At 43.2% G+C, this 25,539-nt stretch overlaps 1 protein-coding gene across 1 annotated transcript in view; it reads right to left on the bottom strand.

Annotated features, from left to right (window-relative positions):
- Positions 1-1,529: 1,529 nt before the first annotated feature.
- hpxa (hemopexin a) overlaps positions 1,530-25,539 on the bottom strand; it is a gene marked incomplete at both ends in the record, with an annotated part of 30,208 nt that continues 6,198 nt past the window's right edge. The window contains 15 exons of the mRNA XM_083776773.1: positions 1,530-1,759; positions 3,015-3,162; positions 3,881-4,005; positions 5,055-5,153; positions 5,694-5,909; positions 6,710-6,863; positions 9,361-9,521; positions 11,627-11,649; positions 12,357-12,464; positions 18,862-19,069; positions 20,813-20,960; positions 21,874-22,007; positions 23,043-23,138; positions 23,386-23,598; positions 25,188-25,341. Coding sequence (XP_083632899.1) covers positions 1,530-1,759; positions 3,015-3,162; positions 3,881-4,005; positions 5,055-5,153; positions 5,694-5,909; positions 6,710-6,863; positions 9,361-9,521; positions 11,627-11,649; positions 12,357-12,464; positions 18,862-19,069; positions 20,813-20,960; positions 21,874-22,007; positions 23,043-23,138; positions 23,386-23,598; positions 25,188-25,341 — 2,217 coding nt within the window. The remainder of the gene's footprint in view (positions 1,760-3,014; positions 3,163-3,880; positions 4,006-5,054; positions 5,154-5,693; positions 5,910-6,709; positions 6,864-9,360; positions 9,522-11,626; positions 11,650-12,356; positions 12,465-18,861; positions 19,070-20,812; positions 20,961-21,873; positions 22,008-23,042; positions 23,139-23,385; positions 23,599-25,187; positions 25,342-25,539) is intronic.

Below are 25,539 nucleotides of genomic sequence, written 5' to 3'. Positions count from 1 at the left end.
TTACAGTCTTTGGTATGACCCGGCCCGGGGATCGAACCCCCGACCTCCCAGTTTCAGGGCGGACGCTCTAACCACAAGGCCACCAAGCAATGTTTGTAGGGAAACCTAACATGTTGCTGTCTCAGGGGAATACCGGCAGCTAACGCACCAGAAGGAGGTTTTGCTTCAGCATGTTTGCAGGTGTATAAAATGGAGTTTCTGTGCCCTCTACTGACAAAAAGATGCTATTGCTTCACTTCTGCTGCTGTCCTATATGCTTTCTTTTGTGCACAACTTGGCTCTGTATAAAAACAAACTAAGCTGATTCTAGATCAGTGGTAGGGGGGGGGTGACGGTCCCCTATATTACTCTTAGGTTTTCTGGTTTTGGTATATGTTGTGTTTACTCTATAGTAAAGTTTCTTTTATCCAATAGGATTGGGGAGCAGAGCTACTAATGATGATCAGCTCGCACCTGGGCCCGGGTGTCGACGCCCTTTAAATGCCTGCTTCCCCAGTCCTTCCCCCGTTCTGTTCTTTTCATTTCCATCCTGCACCTGCTAAACATTATTCCTCTCAAACGATTTTGAATACAGAATCCAGATGACCATGTTCGTTCCATATTGCTCAGAGTCAATCTTTATTCACAACGACACAGAAGTAACTAACACTGTGCAAACTCAGTGAATCACAGAGAAAATATACAGTAGGAGCTATGAGGAGAATCACAGAGACGAATATACCTGAGAACAGAGAACCGTCTCTACAAAGAAGGAAATGCAACGAGCAGAAAATAAACAAATATAGGAATGCAAGGTTGTATTGTCTGGGAGACCTCTACATTTGATATATACTCCTCTGGGCATTCCTTTTCACGACTGGCGTTTTATGCTGCTATACATTGTTGGGAAATGACTGATACGTTGATATTTGTTTGATAATATCAACACTTGAAAATGGTGTTCAACAACAAGCATCATGTGTCATTTTAGACTTTAGCGTTGGCTGTTAAAAAAGAGCAGATATGCAAGCTCACAGAGAGTCACTTTGTGCCGCGCTGCAAGCTTGTACATCTGCTATTTTTGAACATTTCTTTTAAATCTAAAATGACACAGATGCTTTCCCGGTTTTAATGCATGGTTTAACACTGCGCATCTCTGTCTTTGGCCATTTTTTTCAAAATGTGTACTTGTTTTTTTAAATAAGCAGGCACCTTTGGTGTTTCTTTTTTTTAATGTTTTTTTTGTGGCTTTCGCCTTTATTTTATATTTTTTATAGAGGGACAGACAGTAGGCTGACAGGAAATGGGGGGGGGGGGGGGTGTGACATAGCCTGGTTTCCAGCCCATAGACCCCGCCCACTCGACTGAGCGCACTGGTTCGCTGGAGGCTCTCAGAGTCTGACAATCAGGCTAGGGGTGACATGCAGTAAGGGCCGTCGGGATCGGGAGTCGAACCCACTGCCAGACTGGATTACCAGCCAAGGTGCCTGGACCGCTGAGCCACGACCCAGGCCACCTTGGGTGTTTCTGTTATATGTCAGAGCGTTCGTTCAGTGATCACAGCCAAAGAGGTCCCGGGAGACTCTGTGCTGCTCGGGCAGGGCCCGGGCAGCGACCATGACCATGGGGCTCGCAAAGTGGTAGTAGTGGTTCCCCCGCACCACCGTCACGCCGTCGGGGCCACACATGGCGTCGTCCACCTCCTTGAAGAGGGCCAGAGGGCGCTCGTTGGTCGGGGCGCGGGGGCTGGCCGTCATGTCTACGTCGTAGATGTGGTTACCTAGCATGGTGGTGGAGCAAAGACAGTGTGGTGGAAAAAGTGCTCAATTGTTTTACTTAAGTAAAAGTGTACCAATACTGCAATTTAGAAGTACTTTGTTACAAGTAAAAGTACGGAATTGAAAATGTACTTAAGTAAAAGTACAAAAGTATCGGCTAAGTATCGTACTAAAAGTAAAAGTACTCATTGTGCAGAATGTGCCATTTCACAAGTTCAAAATGCATTGTGAGCTTGTAGATCCGCTATTTTCAAATGGCCAAAATGACAAGCAATACTAATTGCTTGTCAGGGGCTCCCCAGTTAAATTAATGATTAGTTTGGCGGGCCTGCTGAGTTTAGGAACCCTTGATATAGGCCGTTTCTTTTCTTCCTACTTGACTATGCTCTACAAATGTTAGCTTATGTCAGTAGATGTAGATGTGTGTCATTTCATTTGACTACTCTGATTACCTTCATTGCAAGCTGACAGCTTGACGACCTGTATAAAAACACGCCTACTTTGTTGTATACTAATTCCTGATGAAGACCCGGTGTGTGGACTTCCTACCTTCTTCCTATAGGAAGATTTATGCCATGACTATTAGGCTACTTTTTGTCGGATGCATTGTTTTTGTATTTATAATTTGTAATATTCATATCATATATAATCATATAAAATAGTAATTTAATGATGATTACGTGTCAAATAAGCGAAAGGGGGGGGGGGAGCAGTTATCACGATGCATGGAAGGACTCAATATACATTGCCATTCAAATGTTTCTAATTGCGTATGCTTATCAGAAAGTATGATCTCTCGGGCGGTATAGAGCGTCGCAGTCCTGTCCCCTTTCATGACGACGCCAGGCCCAGGAAATAATTCCCAATGCATTTTCCCCATAGGCTTTACAAAAAGTATTTATTTAAATACCTTTTAAGCCTCGTACAAACCCAACTCGAGTTGTGACAAATCATGACGACAAACACCCATTTTTTGGGCTGAACAAATAATTAGAAAGAAGAAAAAAATGGCAGGTTACAATCCTTTTTTGGTTTTTTTCTTCTTTGTAATTATTTGTTTGGAACATTTTTTTTTGAAAAGCCTATGGGGAAAATGCATTGGGAATGATTTCCTGGGCCTGGCGTCGACCATGAAAGGGGGCGGGACTGCAACGCTTTATAAGCAAACGTATGGAGCTGTGTCTTTGGCCCTTCTCCCTATACATCCTCCTCAACAGGCATTCTGAATTATATAGGATTATTAGACCATGGATTTACCTTTGATGATGTGAACGTGGTTGTCACCCTCACAGTGGAAAGCTGCGTCAATATGGCCCTGGACACCCAGGTCCTCCTTCAGCGCTTTGGGGTAACCCTCCAGGAGAGTGTGGGGCTCCGTAACAGTGTAGGCAAACACCTTATCGTCCTGAGGAACAGACTTGGAGCTTAGCCTGAGAAACAATGTTTGTTTGTCTGTCTCTACAGCCATGGGTCATCGTCGCCATGCTGGCTTGTTGTGGTGGACATTTTTGGGGTAATTAAGGGGTTGACACGGCAGGTAAATAAAATGTTGGGGCATGTGGAGTTTGCTTTCGAGTTGCCCAAACTGCAAGTGCACATTTGAGTGAGGAGTCTGCTAACACCAGATACTGTATATAGCTAGATCAGCTATAAACACAACACGAGATCACAACACTGACTGGTATCGGTATTCATATTCGGTAGCCTGTATCGGTATCGGCTAACACAGGAATTGTGGTATCGGGATCGGATCGGGAACGAAAAAAGTGTATCGGGACATCCCTAGTACAAATGGAACAAAATGGACCCTTAGGTCCATTTGGTTCCATTTGTACACTCTCAGAGTTATATGGGGGTCCTTGCAAATAAAACTTTAGAGAACCACTAGTACTAGTGCACTCCTAATGTGTTATAGTGTCGTAGTAAATTATACAAGCCAAGTAGGAAACAATCCAATTTTCCAAGAAGAAATTAATTCCTGCACACCCTTACTAATTATCTCTGCAGTCACTATTGCATTCATTTATTGAAAAAGTTCAATCCCCTTTTTGTCTTTTCTTTGGGGGTATTTGCATGTGAACACAACTGATGCATGCATATGTACATACGCTTCATTAGCTTACCTTGATCAAGTACAGGTGGTGGTCATAGGAGAAGATGGTATCAACGTCACTGTGCACCTCCTTGAAGACACTCTCAATGGTGTCGGACTCAAACTCTGAGTGGTTCTTGAATAGATAGTGGTGGCCTGAGAGACACATAGTATATGGTCCTTCTTATCCACTTATTGCAGGTGAAAAGATTACAAGTACATTTAAACTACGAGAGACCAGTGTGAAACTTCGTACCTTTAGTTTAAAGTGATTATCATATAATTCACATAATTCAAATATCACTTCGTTTTGTTTTGTTGTGATAATCCTCCATACTATAGTGTGCTGAGCATATAAGGAGTTCCTCCCTATACCCAGTTAACCCCTGGGGTAAAAGAAAAACCTTAGGTCCTTCCGCCAATCATGATCGTGTGGGGGCGGGCCTTGGTGTGCGTGCTGTGGGCCTGTTGTCACTGTAGTGCGTGCATGTGCACATCTTGTTACCGGGGCGGACCGATTGGTTTTCCAATTCACCCAAATCACTGAATGCTCCTTTAACAAAGCATAACATATCCCTGCCTTCAATTTGTAAAACAACCACACATCAACGAGAAGGAACCTTTTTGTGATGATAGACTGTCACTAGCCTGAGCCTCTACTGTAGATGACTAGTTGTTTTAAACTTTAGACTGACTTGTGGACCATGGAGCCTAGTATAACAGCTACTGTTATGCATGTTTTGGTTTCTCATCTGTGGTGGGATCATATGGACCTGCATAAATCCCAATGAGCATTTTTGTCTAATATTCGTTTAATATTCGTTTAAAGGGCCATCTAAAGATGCACGTCTATTGCTCAGTGGGATGGCCATGAATGAACATGTAACAGCTTAGATAGAGAGAAATAGTATTGGTTCAATGGTTGTGCGCTTGCCTTGTTGACTTTTCAGACAGGCTGCTATAGTCTATAGAGGGTACGTATGCGCATGCTTAAAGTGAATGGCACATCGAGTGGCAAAGCAACATGCAAAGTGAGTTTAACATTGTTTAATGTCGTTTAATGCAATCCGACTTTTCTGTGTGGATGTATGGGCTGTCAAGGCCAGAAAGTAGTTTTTTGCCACTCAGTAGGCGTTCCTGCATAACTTCCTGGTTTGATGATGATGTCATGCGCATACCCTCTATATAGTCTGGTCTTGTCTCACCTCTTAAGGCCAACAGGCTCTTCCCAGAATCGTCCGATACGATGGCGTCCAGGGTCACACGACTGCAGCGCTCTCTCTCCACGTGGTTAGTGTCATTTCCTGGAGAATATATATGCATCGGCTTCTGAGGTCAATGTTATACATGTTACAATGTGATACATAACATGAGTGCGTGTGTGTACTGTGCATGCATGCAACCCAGATTCGGCACAAACAAGGGACTAAATTAATTTCGCTCCTATGCCACCAAAATGTGGAACGCCCTACCAACAGTCATTAAGACATCCCGAATCCCTTGACTCCTTCAAAACTGCTCTCAAAGGGCAACTACGGACGGCTGCAATTCGAAACTCGCCCCCATAAAATCTGAATCCCACCCCTTTTTCCCCTCACTGTATTATGTTTTCTCTCCCTTTTTCCGGTTATTGGCTATATAGAAGTGTGTATTCGTACGTCTCTAAATGTTTTGATGAATTGAAAATGGTGGGCCCTGGACACAGTTTTTGTAATGAGTTGTACTTGAAATGTACCGTCAATCAATCTTTCAATCAATCAATCAAAAGCACATAACAGTTGAGGCTTTAGGTTTGATTTCGACAATTACAAGCATGCATGACACAAAATCTTGTCAACACTTACCGTATGTGGGACACTCCGCGAAGTAGTCATGGATCTCTTTGCCCTGGTGTTTGCTGTCCACGGCACCGGTCTTAGGGTCGAACTTGGTGAAATGGTGTCCGTGGAAGCAGTAATAGTGGTCATGGTAGCGGAAAGCAGACGTGCAATTTGGCAGGGCTGTCCAATGCTCCTCATGGACCTCCTTTGTCTCGAGGTGGAAGTCCCACTCGGTGTCACCTTCATTGATAAAAAGATAATGTATAAGTACAACAGTATATAGTATAGTATAGTAGTATATAGTTCTTTATTTGACATCTGCAATGAGCCTATAGAATCGTAAGGAATTTGAGCAGCCTATAGCCTACATCAAAGCACAGCACCACACACTATCTGAATGAGGGAGAGGATTTAGTGGTTTTTTTTACGTAAAGCATTTCCTGCACTATACAAAATCATCAAACTACTTAATTAATTTTAACTTTTTAATATCATGAAAGTAATGTGAGCCTGTTGTCCATTGCAGAGTTAAATATACATGAGCCTGATTTACATGCAGAGTGGGAAACCATGGGGCATGTTGCTACCAATTTTAATGTCCCATATTTATTTGGCCTTATAGAGCCAATGGGTGTTGACATACTGATATACTCAGCTTTGTCTATTGTGTTTATAAAACTTTTCTATTTTTCTACTTTCAATACACTTACAGTACTAAAATCATATTGATTACCCTGTATATTTGTGCACTAACTTTGATCATGTGAAGAAATGTTTGCCAATCATATTTTTGTTTGCTGTTCATGTGTCTAATCACCTGTAATAATTGGAGCCACCCCACAACACCAGATGGGGCCGATGGCACTTTTTGTCCACACTCTGTATGAAATGAATAATTTCCTGTTCATCTCATTCATACTTGATAAAGACCAATACCGGTCGAAACGTTGTACCTGCCTGCTGTGATTGTGAATAAATACTTGTAGCATTACAAAGTGAGTTGCGAGCCCTTGCTTTTTGTGGCATGCTGCTATACCAACCCTTAAAGAAGATGACAGAGTCTTCTTCACAGTCTGGCTTGGGGCACTCCACAGCAGCGTCCAGATCACCAGGGACTCCAGGGAAGACCTCGGCGATGGGCTTGGGGAAGCCCTTCACGAGCTCCTGGCCATCGTATTGGAACACCTGGTCATGCTGCAGTGCATCATGGTATCAGAATCACTATCAAGCTGAACATTCTCTGCATATAACTTTATGCATTATAGTAAAAGAGTTGAGAGTATAGTAAACAAGTAAAGTATACAATATGGACTTTGGACAATACTCCTCTGTATTGTCACCCATACAATTTAACGTTCAATTTATGAGATTAATAGTTGTTAGATGAGCAATGACACTTCGCCATATTTCTGATTTTCTATATAAAATTGTCATTACAATCACCTGCATAAGAGCAGACATTAGGATTAGGAGATGCACCAACATGACACATTAATACTAGCATTAGACAGGTTGCAGTGTGCAAAGACGATCGGTTATTAATGGCCGGCTAACTGAAGCAAAGCTCTGAGCTTTTCCTAACCAAAAAGCAGGGGGCTAAGAGAAAGATAAAAGAAGACAATTGGAGGGGAATTACTGAACAGGGACGTGCACACATAGACATCAAAGGGGGCTTCAGCCTCTGTATTTGTACCCGTCTGTAAAACAACTGCCCTGTCCAGACCACGAATGCAGCATTTACTATGATGGAAGAAATGCAAATGCCACTCCTTTCCATGCCATGCCGGAAGGCAGCATTCAGGAAAATAGCTTTTTTCCGATGTCTCCTGAACTTGGAACGCACCATTTTGCGTTAAACAAATTTGTTTTCGAAAGCCATGTCGTTAACACCAGTAGATACAGAGTGATGGGTTGCGCCCCCGGAAATAGCTGATTACAATTTACAATTTACAATTTAGGCATTTAGCAGACGCTCTTAATCCAGAGCGACTTACATTTAAGCAAGAACAAAAGCATGGGAATACATCACATAAAAGCATTTATCATGAAACATGCGTAAGCTAAGAAAGTAACAGTGGAATATCTATATAATGAAACTATACATACATATAATGAAACTATACATACACTATACATATAATACTATATATACATATAAACTATACATATTTACTACTATGCTATACATATGTACTATGGCGTGCTATGACTAAATACAATACAATTATAGTGCTGTCTACATAACATGCTATAAGTCTGTATCAAATGCTATCTAAGGCAACATAAATGCTATCTAAGGGGGTAGGGTAAGTGCTATGGGCCATGATGGAGTCTGAAAAGGTGGGTTTTCAGGCTACGGCGGAAGATTGGGAGTGATGCTGCAGTTCTGACTGCAATGGGAAGTGCATTCCACAGTTTTGGAGCCAGAAGGGAGAAGAGTTTGGGACGTGTGGAGCGTTGTCCCGGCGTTTTTAGTGAGGGTACTTCCAGCTTCCCTGCGTTGGCTGATCTGAGTGCGCGGGAGGGTTTGTAGGGTTCAATCATACTTGTAAGATATGGGGGAGCCATACCTTTGGTTGCTTTGAATGCCAGCATCAGAGTTTTGTATTCTGTGCGGGCAGCGACCGGGAGCCAGTGGAGGGAGCGGAGCAGGGGGGAGACATGTGAGAATTTTGGCTGGTTGAAGACCAAGCGAGCTGCTGCATTTTGGATCAGCTGGAGAGGCTTAAGTGCACATGCTGGTAGGCCAGTAAGGAGGGAGTTACAGTAGTCGAGTTTTGACAAGACTGTTGTCTGGATTAGGAGCTGGGCTGATTCCTGGGTGAGGAACGGTCTAATTCGTCGTATGTTATAGAGTGTGAACCTGCAGGATCGAGTGACAGCTGTGATGTGAGCTTTGAACGAGAGCTGACTGTCCAGGACAACACCAAGATTCCTGGCTGTTGGGACAGACGTTACCAGGGCGTTGTCTACGGAAATAGTTAGCTCCCGCATAGGGCAGGACTTAGCTGGGAAGAAGAGAAGCTCAGTCTTGTCTGGGTTCAGCTTGAGATGGTTGGAGGACATCCACTGTGAGATGTCAGCCAGGCATGCAGTGATGCGCTCTTCCACCTGAGTGGTAGAGGGGGGGAAGGATAGGAACAGTTGTGTGTCATCGGCGTAGCAGTGATAGGATATATTGTGAGCAGAGATGATAGTGCCAAGGGATTTAGTGTACAGTGAGAAAAGGAGGGGACCAAGTACAGATCCCTGTGGGACCCCAGTTTTGAGGGTTCGGGGGGATGATAACAGACCTTTCCAGGAAACCTGGTAGGTCCGGTCGGTGAGGTAGGAGGATAACCACTTTAGTGCCGTTCCACCGATGCCTAGCTCCGCTAGGGTGTCTAGGAGCAGCTGGTGGTTCACTGTGTCAAATGCTGCTGATAGGTCTAGGAGAATCAGTACTGCAGAGTGGGAAGCAGCTTGGGCAGCATGTAGTGCTTCTGTGACTGCCAGCAGGGCAGTTTCTGTGGAGTGGGCCTTCTTGAATCCGGACTGGTTGATCTACAAGCTCTCAACGCGTCGCAGTCCGGCGCAATTGTTTTTGTTCAAAAGTGCCCTCCTTACAAGATTTCAGCCCCTGCCCCTGTATAACACTCTCTGCACGTCCCTGTTACTGAAGGGAGGAAGAATTAAAGGTGAGCACTCTCACCAGGAACAGGTACGTGTGGTGCTCCTCTTCTCCCGCCTCTCCTTTGTGAGGCAGACTGATGGCGGCGTCCACGTGGTCCAGGTGGTGGTGTTCGTCCAGCTCGTGGAAGGTCTCGTTGGCCTTCTCCACCTTGCCATGGAAACCCTTCCAGAGATGCTCGTCTGTAGCCGCCGGACACACACACAAGCAGTGGTGGAAAAAGTATTGTTTTACTTAAGTAAAAGTATACCGATCTACAAGCTCACAATGCGTCGTGTTGCGACACATTGTGATCTTGTAGTAAGCTTGTGAGCTTGTAGATATATTCCATGCACCCATTGTGAAAATACCCGGCAGAGGTTTAAAGGGATTGTGATTTGTATTTGTATTTTTCTTTTAGGGTTTCTGAGCTCAGTTGCACCCAAAATACCTGGACTTTTAACATTCAGTAGATTTTCTGTGGTCTGGGGTTTTCTGGCTCAAACAAGTGCTCTGATCCCATATTATGTCAATGGGATTTGCCAGCAGAGTGCTGTTTTCACCGTTTTGCCTGTTTTCATTGCAGCTCAAAAGGCCACAGAAAATCCACTGAATGTTCAAAGTTCAGGTTCTTTGGGCGCAATTGAGGTCATAAAACTTAAAACAAAAACAAAAATAAATGAAAATGAATGTCATGAAACCTTTAATACTCACGCCCTATTCAAAACAATTTAAAAAATAGCCATTCTACAGTGCAAGTTGACAAAAGTGTCCTTTTAGTTTTTCCAGTGTTTTGGGCACTCACCTTTGAAAAACAATGGGTGTCCCTCATTATCCACGGTTGCAGCCTCCATCTCTACATCGTGACAGCGGTCAAGATGATGATCAGAATGTGCCGGATCCGCATGGTGTGCTTTATCGCCGTCATGATGATGACCTACACAAACACACAGCTGCAGTCAACGAGGGGAGATATTATGCAGCACCAGGAGCAGTGGTGGGAAAAGTCATTGTTTTACTTAAGTAAAAGTACCAATACTGCAATTTAGAAGTACTTCGTTACAAGTGAAAGTACGGAATTGAAAATGTATCGGCATCAAAATGTACTTAAAGTGCTAAAAGTACTCATTGTGCAGAATGTGCCATTTCACAAGTTCAAAATCTACTGAATATAGCAGATCTACAAGCTCATAGCACGCCACCGAGCTTGTAGGTCTGCTTTTTTTTTTTTGTGAAAATGCGGCACAAATCTTTAATATATATATATATATATATATTCTTTCAGAAAGACTTTTTTTTATTTCGGCCTCAATGTGTTAAGGTTCTGCTGTACCGCACTGTTGTGACGAAAAGAGAGTTGAGCCAGAAGGCAAAGCTCTCTGTCTACCGAGCAATCTTCGTTCCTACTCTCACCTATGGCCATGAAGTGTGGGTCATGGCCGAAAGAATAAGGTTGCGAATACAAGCGGCCGAAATGAGTTTTCTTCGACGGGTGGCTGGCATCTCCCTTAGAGATAGGGTGAGAAGTTCAGTTACACGAGAGAGACTCAGAGTAGAACCGCTGCTCCTTCGCCTAGAAAGGAGTCAGCTGAGGTGGTTCGGGCATCTGGTTATAGGATGCCTCTCGGGTTGCCTCCCTAGGGAGGTCCTCGACGCACGTCCCACTGGGAGGAGACCCCTGGGCAGAGCAAGGCGCAGTTGGAGGAATCACATCGACTCACTGGCCTTGGAACCAAGGGGCCAGCTAGGCACTCCAATGTTGAAGCGCTGGGCCCTAGTGGTAAGAGGAAGGACTGCAGGCGGACCCGTGGATTCATGACGAGGAAACCCCGTGCAGCTGGGCTTTAACATTGAGCGCTCGTTGCACTTCTGCATTGGACCTCCAAAATTTGGAGGGGAAATGCGCCCAAAAAGGCGGAAATAGACGGTCCCTCCGGGTGCTTCAAAACGCCACTGAGCAACTTCCACTGACATAATAGCGGAGGGGGTGGAGCTTCGCGCCAGATCAGTCTCTATCCTTTTAATACTCTATGCTTGGAACGTTTCGGAATCCCCCAGGAGGAAGTCACTAATGTTGCTCTGGAGAGGGAAGTCTGGAGCTCTCTGGTGGAGCTGTTGCCCCCGCGACCCGACTACGGATAAGCGGTTGAAGATGGATGGATGGATGGTTCTGCTGCCAATGCTTTTCGGGACTGGGAGTGGTTTCTTTGCCATTTGCGTATTTCTGTAGGTAGAATTAAACTTTGTTTGAACGTGCTCTAAAGGCCATGTTGTTACTCAGCGTTGGACACTTCTTTTGCAAACTCACCATCGCCATCCCCTTCGTGGTGCCTGCAGGATGAGTGGAGAGAAAGGAAAGAAGGAAATCATACATTTTTGCGTTGTAGTAAAACATTGTAGGAAATGTACATAATTTTTTTTATTTCTTTATTTGTCGTATCGGCAACTTACAAGTAGTGAAATAGCTCTAACAAGCTAACAACGTGTTGTGATGTGTGACGAGTTGTGAGCTTGTAGATCTATTCTCGCCATTCTTTTTAAATTCTTGAAAAGCAATTGACTGCATTAACACGTATTGCATTTAGTGTTGCTCCTTCAAATCCTCTGAGTAGAGACATTAATCGTTCCCTTGATGAAGAGGGCTATGTGACAGTGTTGACATTGACAGAAAACTTTGATTTTAGTCTTAGTCTTTTGAATTGTTTTCAAATAGCAGATTGTTGATCTGCGACCAAGTGTAAAATGACTTATACTGGATCTCTTGTCCACTATAGTCCCTTCCAAACATTTTAGTCTAGATTTTATCATTTGTTGACGAAATTGTCAATAAATGTAGTCATTATACCATGCCATACCATACCACCTTTATTTATATAGCACATTTAAAAACCACAACGTTGTACCAAAGTGCTTTACAGTAAAACATTAAAAACACAACTTCCATTTAGTTTTCGTCAGTGCACATTTTTTGTCATAGTTTGAGTCGACGAAATCAACCCTGCTATGTGTAATGATGTCCATGCTATTAGGCTACTTACGGGGCAGCGTGGCAGAGTGCTGCGGCCAGGCACAGACACAGGGTCCAGGAGAGCAGCTGCATGGTGACCAAGGGGGGTGTCTGGAAGGAGTCCCGAAAGAGATCAGACCTGGGTGGGTATAAGAGAGATACTGCAGCTAGTCTTTATACTCTACCCTGTATATGTGGGATGTGTCACCTAGGTGCAGGGCATTAGGGCAGATGGGGGTACGACCACAGTATGCACTTCTTTGCATGTATGCACGCCCACGGGTGTGCAAAAAGACAGCACAGACCTTTTATCGTGTGTGTGTGAGTGTGTGTGTGTAAACATCTGCACACCTGCACCATGACCTTATCTCACTCTAAAAAGAACACATTGAACCAACTAAAATAAATATAGACTGCTGACCATTGCATTTAATGAATTTGAACATTAACCCATTAAGACCTCATGACAGATTCTATACAAAATGTCTTCTAAATCCTCAAATTATTCTGAAAAAAAACCTACGTTGCTATAATATCAAACCTTTTTCTGATGATATGATATGAAAATATTTTCTTCCAGCAACCCCCATAAGCAAAGGTTTGAGATTTTAGTTGGTTTGGTGGTTCTAATACTGTTATTTATTTCATATGGAATTTGGTATTGTGACAAGTCCTTTCCATGGTCTTCCTTTTGTATGGAAGACCATGTAGCAGTGTTGATTTCGTTGACTAAAACTAAGACGAAAAATGTTCGGCGACTACCTTTTTTCACAGAAGAAAACTAAATTAAATGAAAACTAAAGTATGATTATTTTTTTTAATTATATTTTTTATCCCACGATTTTGTAACCCATTTTTCACCCCTGTGTCAATAATCTACTGTGATCCTGGGCTCTAAACACCCTCCACCAACCTAGTCCCCATATATGGGGGACAAGGGGAGAGCAACGGACTTGAACTCATGCTTCCTTCATGCTTGAGTGTCCAAGTTGCTCCTTTACACCTGACAAGGGGGAGTTTCCCTGGTTGGACGTAGCGCGTGGAAGGAACACGTTATTCCAACCAGTTCCTTTCCCCTCCATCAGGCGCCCCGGCTGGCCAGGTGGAGGCAGTTTAGTGACCAGGATTACTGCATGTTTTTTGTGAGGGTACCTACCCTAGGGGACACGGGGAGAACATGCAAACTCCACACAGAAAGGCCCTTTCGCCAACCCCGCCTTCGGGTATGGGCACTGATGACGTGGAGGAGGAAACACGCCGCCAGCACCCACAGCGTCCCGAGCGGGAATCGAACCCAGGACCTTCTAGCTGTGAGGCGACAGCACTACCAACTGTACCACCGTGCCCCTTAAAAAAAAAAAACTAAGGTATGATGAACTAAAACTAACACATTCCAGGTGACTAAAATGTGACTAAAACTAAAGGAAGACTATTCATAATATAGCAGTTCATAATGTAGCCTAATGAATCACCTTAACGTAATACAAGCTCGTAATGTAATAATAAGCTGATAATATCACAAAATCTTGAGCGCATAACATAATAACAGATGTTTGCACAATGTCTTTTTTTCCATTTGATTCACAAAGTGCTACAGCGTTTAAAAGCAAAGGGCACAAAAATAACAGTGCAATTATATTAGTATATGGCCGGTAGGCCTAATTCTTAAACTCTATCTGTGGCTGTGTGGTTTTCATGGAATATTAAAGTTTTACAACTAAATTATATATTGTATAGCCTATATACGTAGTTATGAATTGTTACGTTTGTTTCAGTATAGCAATTCATACAATTTTAGAGCTCTTTGGAATCTATCTGTGTCTAAACCTCATTCAGAAACGTCTTCAATTATATTCACTGTTGCTTGACAGTGTGATCTGAGCATCAAAGCATTGATGATGAATGGTTGTGTAATTATTAAGTCCCTGGAATTACAAGTCACTGACCGTCTGGCTGCTCGCCTCCTCCTCCTACATGATCACAAGGTTATTCAAAGATTCAATGGCATATCCTCCCACAGATTCAGGGTATGCAGGGTGTCACGGGGCAGCCCGTGCCCTATACACTCACACACACTGATTAAGGACATTGCACGCACGCACACACCACGCAGACTGTGGGTAGTGGGGCAGACAGGTCCTATCAGGTAATGTCAATACTGTGGATGTATGCATTTACAGGATGTACAAATTAAATGATACACAGAGGGAGAACATGCAGTTTATTAACCTGAGTTTATAGCAACCTCAGTGTGTAGGGCCTCTCCAGTGCTGGCACTTTAAGAAGGGGAGGAAGGTGGCAAGTACTGTGGAGGAGAGGGGTGTTCTTCCTGATGCTTTGAGTAATTGTCATGGAGTGTTCATTCTGATTTATACTTGTTTACTTGTAACACATTATTGAGAAGGTTTAGGTTACTGTTTATTCAAGGGGTTGTTGATGGAAGTGTTTATATGAGTAATGTAATTGAGAAGCAATGTGCTGAGTGAGTCTGTGCCCAGTGGTAGGATCCACTCCTACAGTATATAAAGGAGGCTGCAGGGACAGGCTGGAGAGTTAGATGTGGGCCATGAGTGACACAGGTAACAACCCTGAGGGAGAGCTGCAGTAACCTGAGCTGCAGGCCCTTGTGTGAACAAGGGACCTTCTGAGAGAGCTCGTATCCAGTTGGGGTTTGTTCATAGTGTTTTGCTCAAGCGTTCATTTATTTTCTCAGTATTTTGTTATTTTTCTGGTTTCACACTGTTGAAGCTGTCCTGGATGTTGGTGGAGGAGTTAAAGGAAAATAAAAACCCTTAACTAACATTGCTGACTGTTTTTGGAGCCTTGGCCGTTCGGGCAATTTCACACAGGGTATAACTTTTTTTAATAATAATAATCCGAAAATTTAACGCACACAACAAAAGAAATGCGCACACACATGCACAATTCAGGTTGTTTCGAAAATATTGAACCAATGGAAAGTAGTAAAAAGTGCTTCGGACAAAACCTCTTAACTCCACTGGACCGACCCCTCAATGTCTGCTAAAGCAACTGCATGCTTCCACCACCTCTCCCCCTCTCATGGAAGTAATTGACAATATATAAAGTTACAACACCAACTTTGATGAGGCTGTATTGATTTGTTTAAAAAATATAAGGTTTTCATAATTACCTGAAAAAAGTATATTTTTCATTTCCTGAAAAATGAACATTTTGGAGTTATGAGGTTTCCTCTCGACAGCAGAGATTAAATGCAATTTAACGTTTCAGCAAGAAAATGTATTATAGGCTATAGTCCCAAAAAAGACCTCCGATTGTCTAGTTACACCCATAGCGTATTTATATTCTGCACACATACATTAAGAGTTACAAATTGATGGAATCACAGATTCATCGTATTTCTCCTGGAGAGAATGTTGTTGTTTGGACAGCTCCTGTTTGGACATACTGTATAGTAACATGCAGTGCCACGATCGGGCAGGTACTGTTCCCCCTTAAATAAATACTACACAAGAATGGATCAACTGATCCGATGGTGGATTGGTTGTGGAGGCTAACTTCACTACTTTGTTTGTTTTGCTGAAATGCTCGAGCAAAGGTACCTACCCACACATATGCATTAATCAGCATTAATCCAGTGTGCCTCTGGATTGCCCCTGGATTGCCATGGTAATCCAGAGGTTGTTTGAGTCGACCGACTGACCGACTAATCTCACCATTTTAGCCAGTTGTTTAAAAAAAATCACACCTGTGTGAACCGAGTGTTGCAACTCCCCTCTCTCCCCCCCCTCCTCTCTCTCTCTCTCTCTCTCTCTCTCTCTCTCTCTGCTCCGTCAGATTAGCTTTATTATGGATATCAATGAACCTAGACAGTCAGTAGTTGGATTTGCGTCCAGCAGGTGGCAGCCATGTCACATACTTCTCTCTTTCCAATTTCACCATGCCACACCACTCGTGCTCATGACTGATACATGATACATACACACATGATACACACGGACATTCCTGATTGTAGGAGTGGTTGCACCACTCAAAAAGAAGAAAAAATATATATAGGTGCATCTAAAAAAAATAGAATATTGTGGAAAGATATTGTTGAATCTAGTGTCTCGTACACCTCCCTCTTGACAACCAGTAAGACGCCTGAGGGCGAGAAGCATCCACTTCATTAACGGCAGACTGCTGGGCGAGCACTGGCACTTTGGCATGGGGGGTCAGATCAACATGGAATGAATTCTGTACTTCCCATATAAGGAGCATGTCTTGAGTGTACAAGGTTTGATGTAAGTAAGTAAAAGGTCAGATCAACATATGGAATGTCAGAACAGGTCAGCTCCATACAGTTATATGGAGATCTAAGGGTGGTAGCGGGGACCTTCTCTTGAGTGTACAGGGTTTGATGAGGGCCCAGCAGGTAGGGCCGGGCCTTAATTTCCAGGCCTGTTGAGAACTCTATAGTTTTCGCCGGCTGCCTGTGCGGCTGCACTAATAACTTTGGAGCAGGCCTGTCAAAAGGCCCATGGAGACTCGCTGCCAATCAAGGCTGAGTGGCTGGCAGCTTGCTCACCGCACACAGGTGTGGGAGGCTACAAGTAGGACTAGCTGCACTCATTCATTCATGCATGCTAGATCACCACACCAGCTTCTTGTCCACCACCCTCCAACGAGCAAACGTGAGTCAGAAACACTATGGAACATCAACTGTTTGTTCATCACCTCATGGACTCACTGCACTGCCCATGTGCTTTGTGTCAACCGTTTGTTCCAGTTTATTTGTGTACTATGGCTACAGCTTTCAGATATTTCCTTTGGTTTATAGAAACTGGAATGTGGACTAATCAGACCTATAGTGTTTGGCCTGCCTAATTGTGCATCATGTGTATATATATATTTGACATATTTATATGTATGTTTATATATTTCATATATGAACTTATATTATTTATTTATATCGATTTGGCCTACATTATTACTGATTGATTATTTATATTTATTATATAGTAAAAATGTATATAGATTATATAGTTAATCATATTTAATCCTAAGTAAGTCTTATTTGATGCTTTTAGATATCTGATATCTGATTTATGACTATGAACGATTTGACCAAGTGCATCCTGACTTGATGATTATGAATGTTTGATTTCATTTTGAATATTATTTATTATCTTGAATATGGATTGAGCTTCCATTTAGGATTTGTTTGTTGGATAGGTTTATTGATGCCAAATATTGTATATATGTTTCCTTTGTACAGCACACACACATTGTGTGTACCAAACACGATGTGTTGCGCAATTAATCTAGAATTCATGAAAGCTTTATATTTTGAAATATATTATGGAAGAAAATGATATTCTATTTTTTTTTGATGCACCTGCATATATATTGTGACGTGTCCAAGTTGGAAAAGAGGAAAGGGGGCACCGTGTTTAGTATGAAAGACAAGTTTATTACATAAACTAAAATCAAAGGGATAAATATATCTTTAATCTCACAAAAAGAGTTGGGTCAGAAACACAAGGTTATTGTTGAGCGAACAGATCGGTATAAACTATCATCCCATAACAAAGTGTGACTAAACCCTCACACTATTGTTCAGGTGTGTGTGTGTGTGTGTGTGTGTGTGTGTGTGTGTGTGTGTGTGTGTGTGTGTGTGTGTGTGTGTGTGTGTGTGTGTGTGTGTGTGTGTGTGTGTGTGTGTGTGTGTGTGTGTGTGTGTGTGTGTGTGTGTGTGTGTGTGTGTGTGTGTGTGTGTGTGTGCACAAAGTGAACAACTGGGACGTGGCAATGGTCAGCTGCATGTATCACTAAACAATCTTAAACACTGTTTAAGATTGTACTGTTTGTCTAATCCAGTGGTTCCCAAATGGGGTCCGGGGACCTCCAGGGGTTCCCCAGCTAAATGATAGTTTGGAAACAAATGGACCCTTATGGGTCTGTAACTCTGAAAGTGTACAAATGGAACCAAATGTTCCATTTTGGTCTGTCCGTAGACTAATGCATGTCAAACTGGGGTTCCTTGAAACTAAACGGGTTGAGAATCACTGCTAGAGCCGTAAGAATCTTCTCCTATATGTCTTTTCAAATGGGGCTCCGCGGGCTAATTAATGTCAATTTACTTGACATGAAAAGGTTTGGGAACCAGTGCACTATAACCCATTCAGGACAGGGAACCCCTTTTGGTGTTTTAAGCATTATGTTATACTTTAGCTATATTGAAAAATAGCAGATCTACAAGCTCATAGCGACGAGCTTGTAGTCGTTTTTAACTTCTGCGGGGTCCCTGGAACAACATATTTTCAGATGGGGGTCCGCGACCAAATACAGATAATTCCGGGGGTCCTTAACATGAAAATGGTTGAGCACCAACTGACACAGAAACATGAGTTTTTTTCAGAAAACTGTCATGATTTAGAAGACATTTTGTATAGAATCGAGCTCGGGGGTCTAATAACACTATGGTACTGTTTGTTCTAATCTCATCTCAAGTGATGGTCCATCCATAATATACCAGTACTGGGAGCAACATTGCCACCTAGTGGTCGCAGCCAAACATCTCCTGCGACAGCTTGTGTGGCTCCGGTCTGATCCTGCTGTAGGCCAGCAGCATGGGAGTCTCATATTCAAAGTACTCCGCTCCCACGAAGACCTGGATGCCTCCGGGGCCACACAGGGCCGCGTCCACCTTACCAAAGGGCAGCCTGGCCTCTTTGACCACAGCCCGCGGGGTGGCGCTCAAATCAATGTCCAACATCTGATTGCCTGTATAGGAAAGCATATATAGCATTATAGTGCAATTTACAATGTAGGGCGTTTAGCAGACTCTCTTAATCCAGAGCTATACTTACATTAAGCAAGAACAAATTAAAGCATGGCAATACATCATATACATATTACAAAGTATAAGTAGGCCTAGTTATCATGAATCGTACGTGAGCTAAGAACGTAACAGTGGAATATCTATAAAATGAAACTATGCATATATACTATATAGTGCTATGTTTACATAACATGCTATGTCTACATAAACTGCCATCTAGCTCTATACATAAAATGCTGTCCAAGTTACATAAGTTGAGCCTTTGCATACGCCTGTAGGAGGTCGAGGCTATAGGGCAAGTATGACAACATTATAGATTTTTACAAATCTTTTTTGTTGTGGCATACTGGAGAATAATTAATTTCTATGAAGTATTGCGTTTTAGTCACATATAAATTCACAAAGGTCACAGTTCAATGGAATCATTCCCCGTCAGTCAGTCAGTGTATCATTCAAAATCCCTATACATGGGGAAATCCCCATATATTGTGCCCTGCAGGTCGCGTGACATCGCACACGTCCTCGCCGCTTCTCCCCCACCCCCCCAGGCGTCTTACTGGTTTCAGCATTTGAACCCTAGTATATAGCATTCCTATATTCTGAGGGAGCATTCACAGAAAATGGCTAACCAACAAGCTCACAATGTTGTGTGTTGCGACACATGGTGTGAGCTTGTATAGATGGGCTTTTGGAGTAGAGGGGGAAAAAGCAGCCCTGAGGGACCCTTTAAGTGTGCTCCTAGTATTTATAGGATGGGTAAATAAATGCAGAGGACACATTTCACGTATGTGGAAAATATACAGTAGGGCTTTCACTTCTAGTGATTTTTGCTAGTTGACTAGTTTACTAGTCGACTAGTTGTTTATCTACCTATTATGTAAAAAAATGAAAATATTTGTACATTTAAAAACTGTGTACATTGGTGACTATATAACTATTATCTAGCTGATCTTGAGGCCTACAAAAACAGACGAACCCCCCCCCCCCCCCCCTTTTAACTGAATTTCAAATATAGAAAAGTATGAATTACAGCAACCATACGACTTCATTGTGCAGATATACACTCCGTGAACATAATGGCTGTATCCATTTGCCTACAGTCACATTTTGTTAGAGCGCTGTTTCCAGTGGTGGAAAAAGTACTCAATTGTTTTACTTAAGTAAAAGTACCAATACTGCAATTTAGAACTACTTCGTTACAAGTAAAAGTACGGAATTGTTGAAATGTACTTGAGTAAAAGTACAAAAGTATCGGCATCAAAATGTACTTTAAGTACTAAAAGTAAAAGTATTCATATTGCAGAATGTCCCATTTCACAAGTTCAAAATGTGTAGAAAATCTATTGAAAATAGCCGATCTACAAACGCGACGCATTGAGAGCTTGTAGATTGACTATTTTCAAATGGCCGAAATGTATAGGTTTGAAGTGCAGGTTAATGCATGTTTTCTAATAAAATTTGAAATCTCCAAAGTAACTAGTAACTAAAGTTTTCAAATAATTTTAGTGGAGTAAGAGTAAAAATGTTGGCTCAGAGATGTATAGTGGAGTAGAAGTAAAAGTACTGGAAATTGTAAATACTCAAGTTAAGTACAAATACCTCAAAATTGTACTTAAGTACAGTACTTAAGTAAAAGTACTTGGTTACGTTCCACCACTGAGCGCTTCTAACACAATACTCCATACCTTTCACGACGTGCAGGACAGGGGGTTCTCCACAGACAAACGCGGCGTCCACCGGCCCCTGGACGCCCAGCTCCTCTGTCAGGGCTTTGGGGTAGCCTTCCACAAGGTCGTACTGTTCACCAGACTTATACGCAAACACTTGGTCCTCCTGTCGCGGAGAGGTGCATAGGAGAACATAATACAATTACAATTACAATTTAGGCATTTAGCAGACGCTCTTAATCCAGAGCGACTTACATTAAGCAAAAACAAAAAGCATGGCATACATCATATATATATATATATATATATATTTATCATGAAACATGCGTAAGCTAAGTAACAGTGGAATATCTATATAATGAAACTATATACTATACATGCTATACTATATATTATACTATATAAAGTGCTATGACTACAGTGCTGTCTACGTAACATGCTATAAGTCTGTTTAAAATGCTATCTAAGTGTACATAAAGTGCTATCTAAGGGGCTAGGCCAGGGCAAGTGCTACGGGCCATGATGGAATTACAGAAAGGATTTTAAAAGTTTATTATTATTATTATTAATAATACCCTTATTATTATTATTAATTTATTTTCATTTTTTCTTTGTTTTTCTTTTAGGTTTTATGACTTTAATTACACCCACACAACGTCAACTTTGAACATTCAGTGGATTTTCTGTGGTCCGGGGTTTTCTCTGTGTGTTCTGCCTTTTGAGCTGCAATGAAAACAGGCAAACAACAGTGACATCTGCTGTCATAATATGGGATTTGTGGACTCTTACCTCACAGTCCACAGGCAAATCAGAGCACTTGTTTGTGCCAGAAAACCCAGTCAGAAAATCTACTGAATGTTAAAAGTTGAGGGGTTTTTTTGGGTGCAATTGAGCTCAGAAAACCTACAAAAAATAAATATAAATTACAAAAAGAAAAATACTTTTTAATGTCACAGTCCCTTTGATGAGAGGGGCACAATAGGAACAATGGAAGGAAGGCAGGACCACGTTGGAAACATTACGATTCATTACGCTTTGATTGTATTTAGCTTTTAAGTTTAGCCCCCCCCCCCCCTCACCTTAATGATGTAGAACAGGCCGGCATCGTAGAAGGCTGCGTGCGCGTCACTCTTCACCTCCTTGAAGGACTCTGCGATGGGGGTGGCGTGCCAACCGTCTGTGTGCGCCTTGTTTTCACGTAGGAAGTAGTCACCTGCATGACAGACAGGCAGGCAGGCAGACAGACAGACAGACAGACGGTTTGAGGTCATCATGACATGATATGCTCATATCCTCAGTGTGAATTTTTATTCTGGGACTGGTAGTGAAAAAAAGTTCACCCCAAATGAGCCCCACAAATCCATGCTTTCTATTATAGAAGCAAATCATCCACCATCACGCAATCAAATATTGAGTGTCCATTTAACTATGAGAGTGTAATGGAACCAAATGGACCTGTCAAATTAAATTAACATTAACGAGAGAGAAAAAAAAGTGTTGTACCCTGCCCTTTTTCTTCTTCTTTATAATTATTTGTTCGGCCCAAAAAGTTTTTTATTGCCGCATTATTTGGCAGGAGCTGAGTTGACTTTGTCCGAGGTCTTTAAATAAATACTTTCTGATGATAAGTTCTTGGGCCGAACAAATAATTAGAAAGAAGAAAAACAACAACAAAAGTGCCCTTATTTTATTCTTCCTAATTATTTGTTCGGCCCCCAAAAAAAATGTTTATTGTCATGAGTTGGCTTTGTCCGAGGCTTAATGTCTTTAAATAAATACTTTCTGAAACCTCTATGGGAAAAATGAATGGGAAATTCTCTTTCGGGCTTGCTCGTCGGGGGCGGGACTGCGAGCAAATCATCCCCCAAACGCAAACAAATATTGAGTGTTCAACTATATGAGAGTGTAATGGAACCAAATTGAATGTGAAAAATTGAATTGTGGGCGGCTGTGGCTCAGGAGGTAGAGCAGGTTGTCCAATGATACCTGGGTTCGAATCCCGGCTCCTCCTGTCCACATGTCCAAGTGTCCTTGGGCAAGACACTGAACCCTACATTGCCTCCAGTGAGTTGGTCGGTGTGAGCTCACCACCATTGGTGTGTGTGAATGTGGGGACGCTGGCGTCGACTGTTCGCCGCTTCACCTCCCAATGTAATTAATGAACCATTGTAAAGCGCTTTGAGCACTTGGAAAAGCGCTATAAAAATGCAATTCATTAATGAACACAATTTGACAGTCAGTCACTCACCTCTAAAAGCTACTGTCCTCTCCAGGCTATCTACGGCGATGGCGTCCAGAGGAACATGACTGCAGCGTTCTCTCTCTGTGTGGTTGCTCAGACGACCTGCACAGCAGAACAAAATGGGCAGTGGTGGAAAAAGTACTCCATTGTTTTACTTAAGTAAAAGTACCAATACTGCAATTTACAACTACTTTGTTACGCAAGTAAAAGTACGGCATTGAAAATGTATACTTGAGTAAAAGTACAAATGTCTCAGGCCTCCTCCATAAACCTCCTTGGACTTGGACCTCCTCTCTGTCCCCAAGGCAGTCAAGTGAACCCCTCACTTCACACTCGACATAACACTCACCAAAGTTGGGGCACTTCATGAAGTAGTCGCGTGCGTCTTTCGGGTAGACGCCGGCCACGGAGCCAGTGACGGGGTGGAACTTTGTGAACTGGTGTCCGTGGAAGCAGTAGTAGTGGCTCTGCCAGCGCAGGGCAGAGGTGCAGTTGGACAAGTGAGCCCAGTGGTTGCTCTTTACCTTCTTTGTGTGGGTGTCAAAGTGGAACACACGACAGCCTGGAAGATAAAAATGCGCACAAACATAGCTTTAAAGTTGATTGAATCACTTTGACGGGAAATGTGCTCTGTTTGAGTTGCTGACTGTGTCTGTCAGATTGCAATGGCTTTTTCATACTTCAGTTGACCACGGGGTCTCTCACGGGTCTGCTGTACCCCTCTAGAGCAGCGGTCCCCAAACCTTTTTGGCCGTGCACCCACTGCACCCCCTGTTACCTCCTGACCGTCACTAAGTCTTTTTGTATTTGGCCGAAAATGATAAATTCTTTAATATGACTATGGCAAATAATCACAGAATGTCACTGCACTGAGAGACATGCAGCTGCTCTATACATCTCCGTACAACAGTGGTTTACCAGATTTTGACGTTTGTGTTAAATAACGCCATAAAACCGCCATTGCCCTTTTAATTTCACGCACCCCCTAAGAGGGCGTTCGCGCATCACAAGGGGTGCGCACACCACAGTTTGGGAACCCCTGGTCTAGAGCACACATGCAGGGCAACTGGCAGCCTTTGGACCACAAGTTCATGGGGTTTATCCCGGGGCACCGCCAACTCGGCGAATGAGTATAGCACGGCTTGGTGCAGCAAGTCGTGCGGGGAGTACTGGGGGAGCTGATGGTAGGTGTGGCGCTCCACCTCAGCTATCCATCTCCCAGGGGTCTAGTGCAGCGTAGCAGGGACAGACTCTATCTCCCAGGGGTCTAGTGCAGCGTAGCAGGGACAGACTCCATCTCCCAGGGGTCTAGTGCAGCGTAGCAGGGACAGACTCCATCTCCCAGGGGTCTAGTGCAGCGTAGCAGGGACAGACTCCATCTCCCAGGGGTCTAGTGCATTGTAACGGGGACAGACTCCATCTCCCAGGGGTCTAGTGCAGTGTAGCAGGGACAGACTCCATCTCCCAGGGGTCTAGTGCAGTGTAGCAGGGACAGACTCCATCTCCCAGGGGTCTAGTGCAGTGTAGCAGGGACAGACTCCATCTCCCCAGGGGTCTAGTGCAGTGTAGCAGGGACAGACTCCATCTCCCAGGGGTCTAGTGCAGTGTAGCAGGGACAGACTCCATCTCCCAGGGGTCTAGTGCATTGTAATGGGGACAGACTCCATCTCCCCAGGGGTCTAGTGCAGTGTAGCAGGGACAGACTCCATCTCCCAGGGGTCTAGTGCATTGTAATGGGGACAGACTCCATCTCCCAGGGGTCTAGTGCATTGTAACGGGGACAGACTCCATCTCCCAGGGGTCTAGTGCATTGTAACGGGGACAGACTCCATCTCCCAGGGGTCTAGTGCATTGTAGTGGGGATAGACTGCTGCGTGTTACCGACAATAAGCCACTGCCAACCTACTTTTTGAAATTCAAATATAGCTGATCTACAAGCTCAATAAGCATCACACTGCCACGCGTTTTTAGCATGTAGATCGGCTATTGTCTCTTAGACCAAAGGTTACCGGTTGCAGCTTTAAAAAAGGATCTGACCGAGTACTATATGCACTGGCCGAGTATATAGTATGCACTGCAATGCTTCTATAAAACACTTCATGGACAGAATAATAAAATGTGTTCTATATATAATATATCTGTCATTTATACCCTTGAAGAAGATAACAGAGTCGCGGACGCACTCTCCTTTGGGGCACTCCACAGCAGCGTCGACGTGGCTGGGGATTCCAGGGAAGGCCTCCGAGATGTCCTTGGGGAATCCCTCCTCCAGCGTGTGCTCATGGTAGCTGAACACCTTGTCATTCTAGAGAGCAGGGACGTGCACACATAGACATCAAAGGGGGCTTGAGCCCCTGCCCCTTTTACCCGTCTGTAAAATGGCTTCCCTTTATTCCAGACCACGATTTACTATGGCGCAAGAAATGCAAATGCCACTCCTTTCCTTTTTTTTTGGCTTTCTTACTTACTTTACTTATCCCCATTACGCCGGCTGGCGCATAGG

Source organism: Protomyctophum parallelum (genome assembly GCF_964188405.1).
Source record: "Protomyctophum parallelum genome assembly, chromosome: 11".
Lineage (NCBI taxonomy): Eukaryota > Metazoa > Chordata > Actinopteri > Myctophiformes > Myctophidae > Protomyctophum > Protomyctophum parallelum.
Note: the sequence above shows the minus strand (reverse complement) of the source record. Positions and strands in the feature narration are given on the sequence as shown.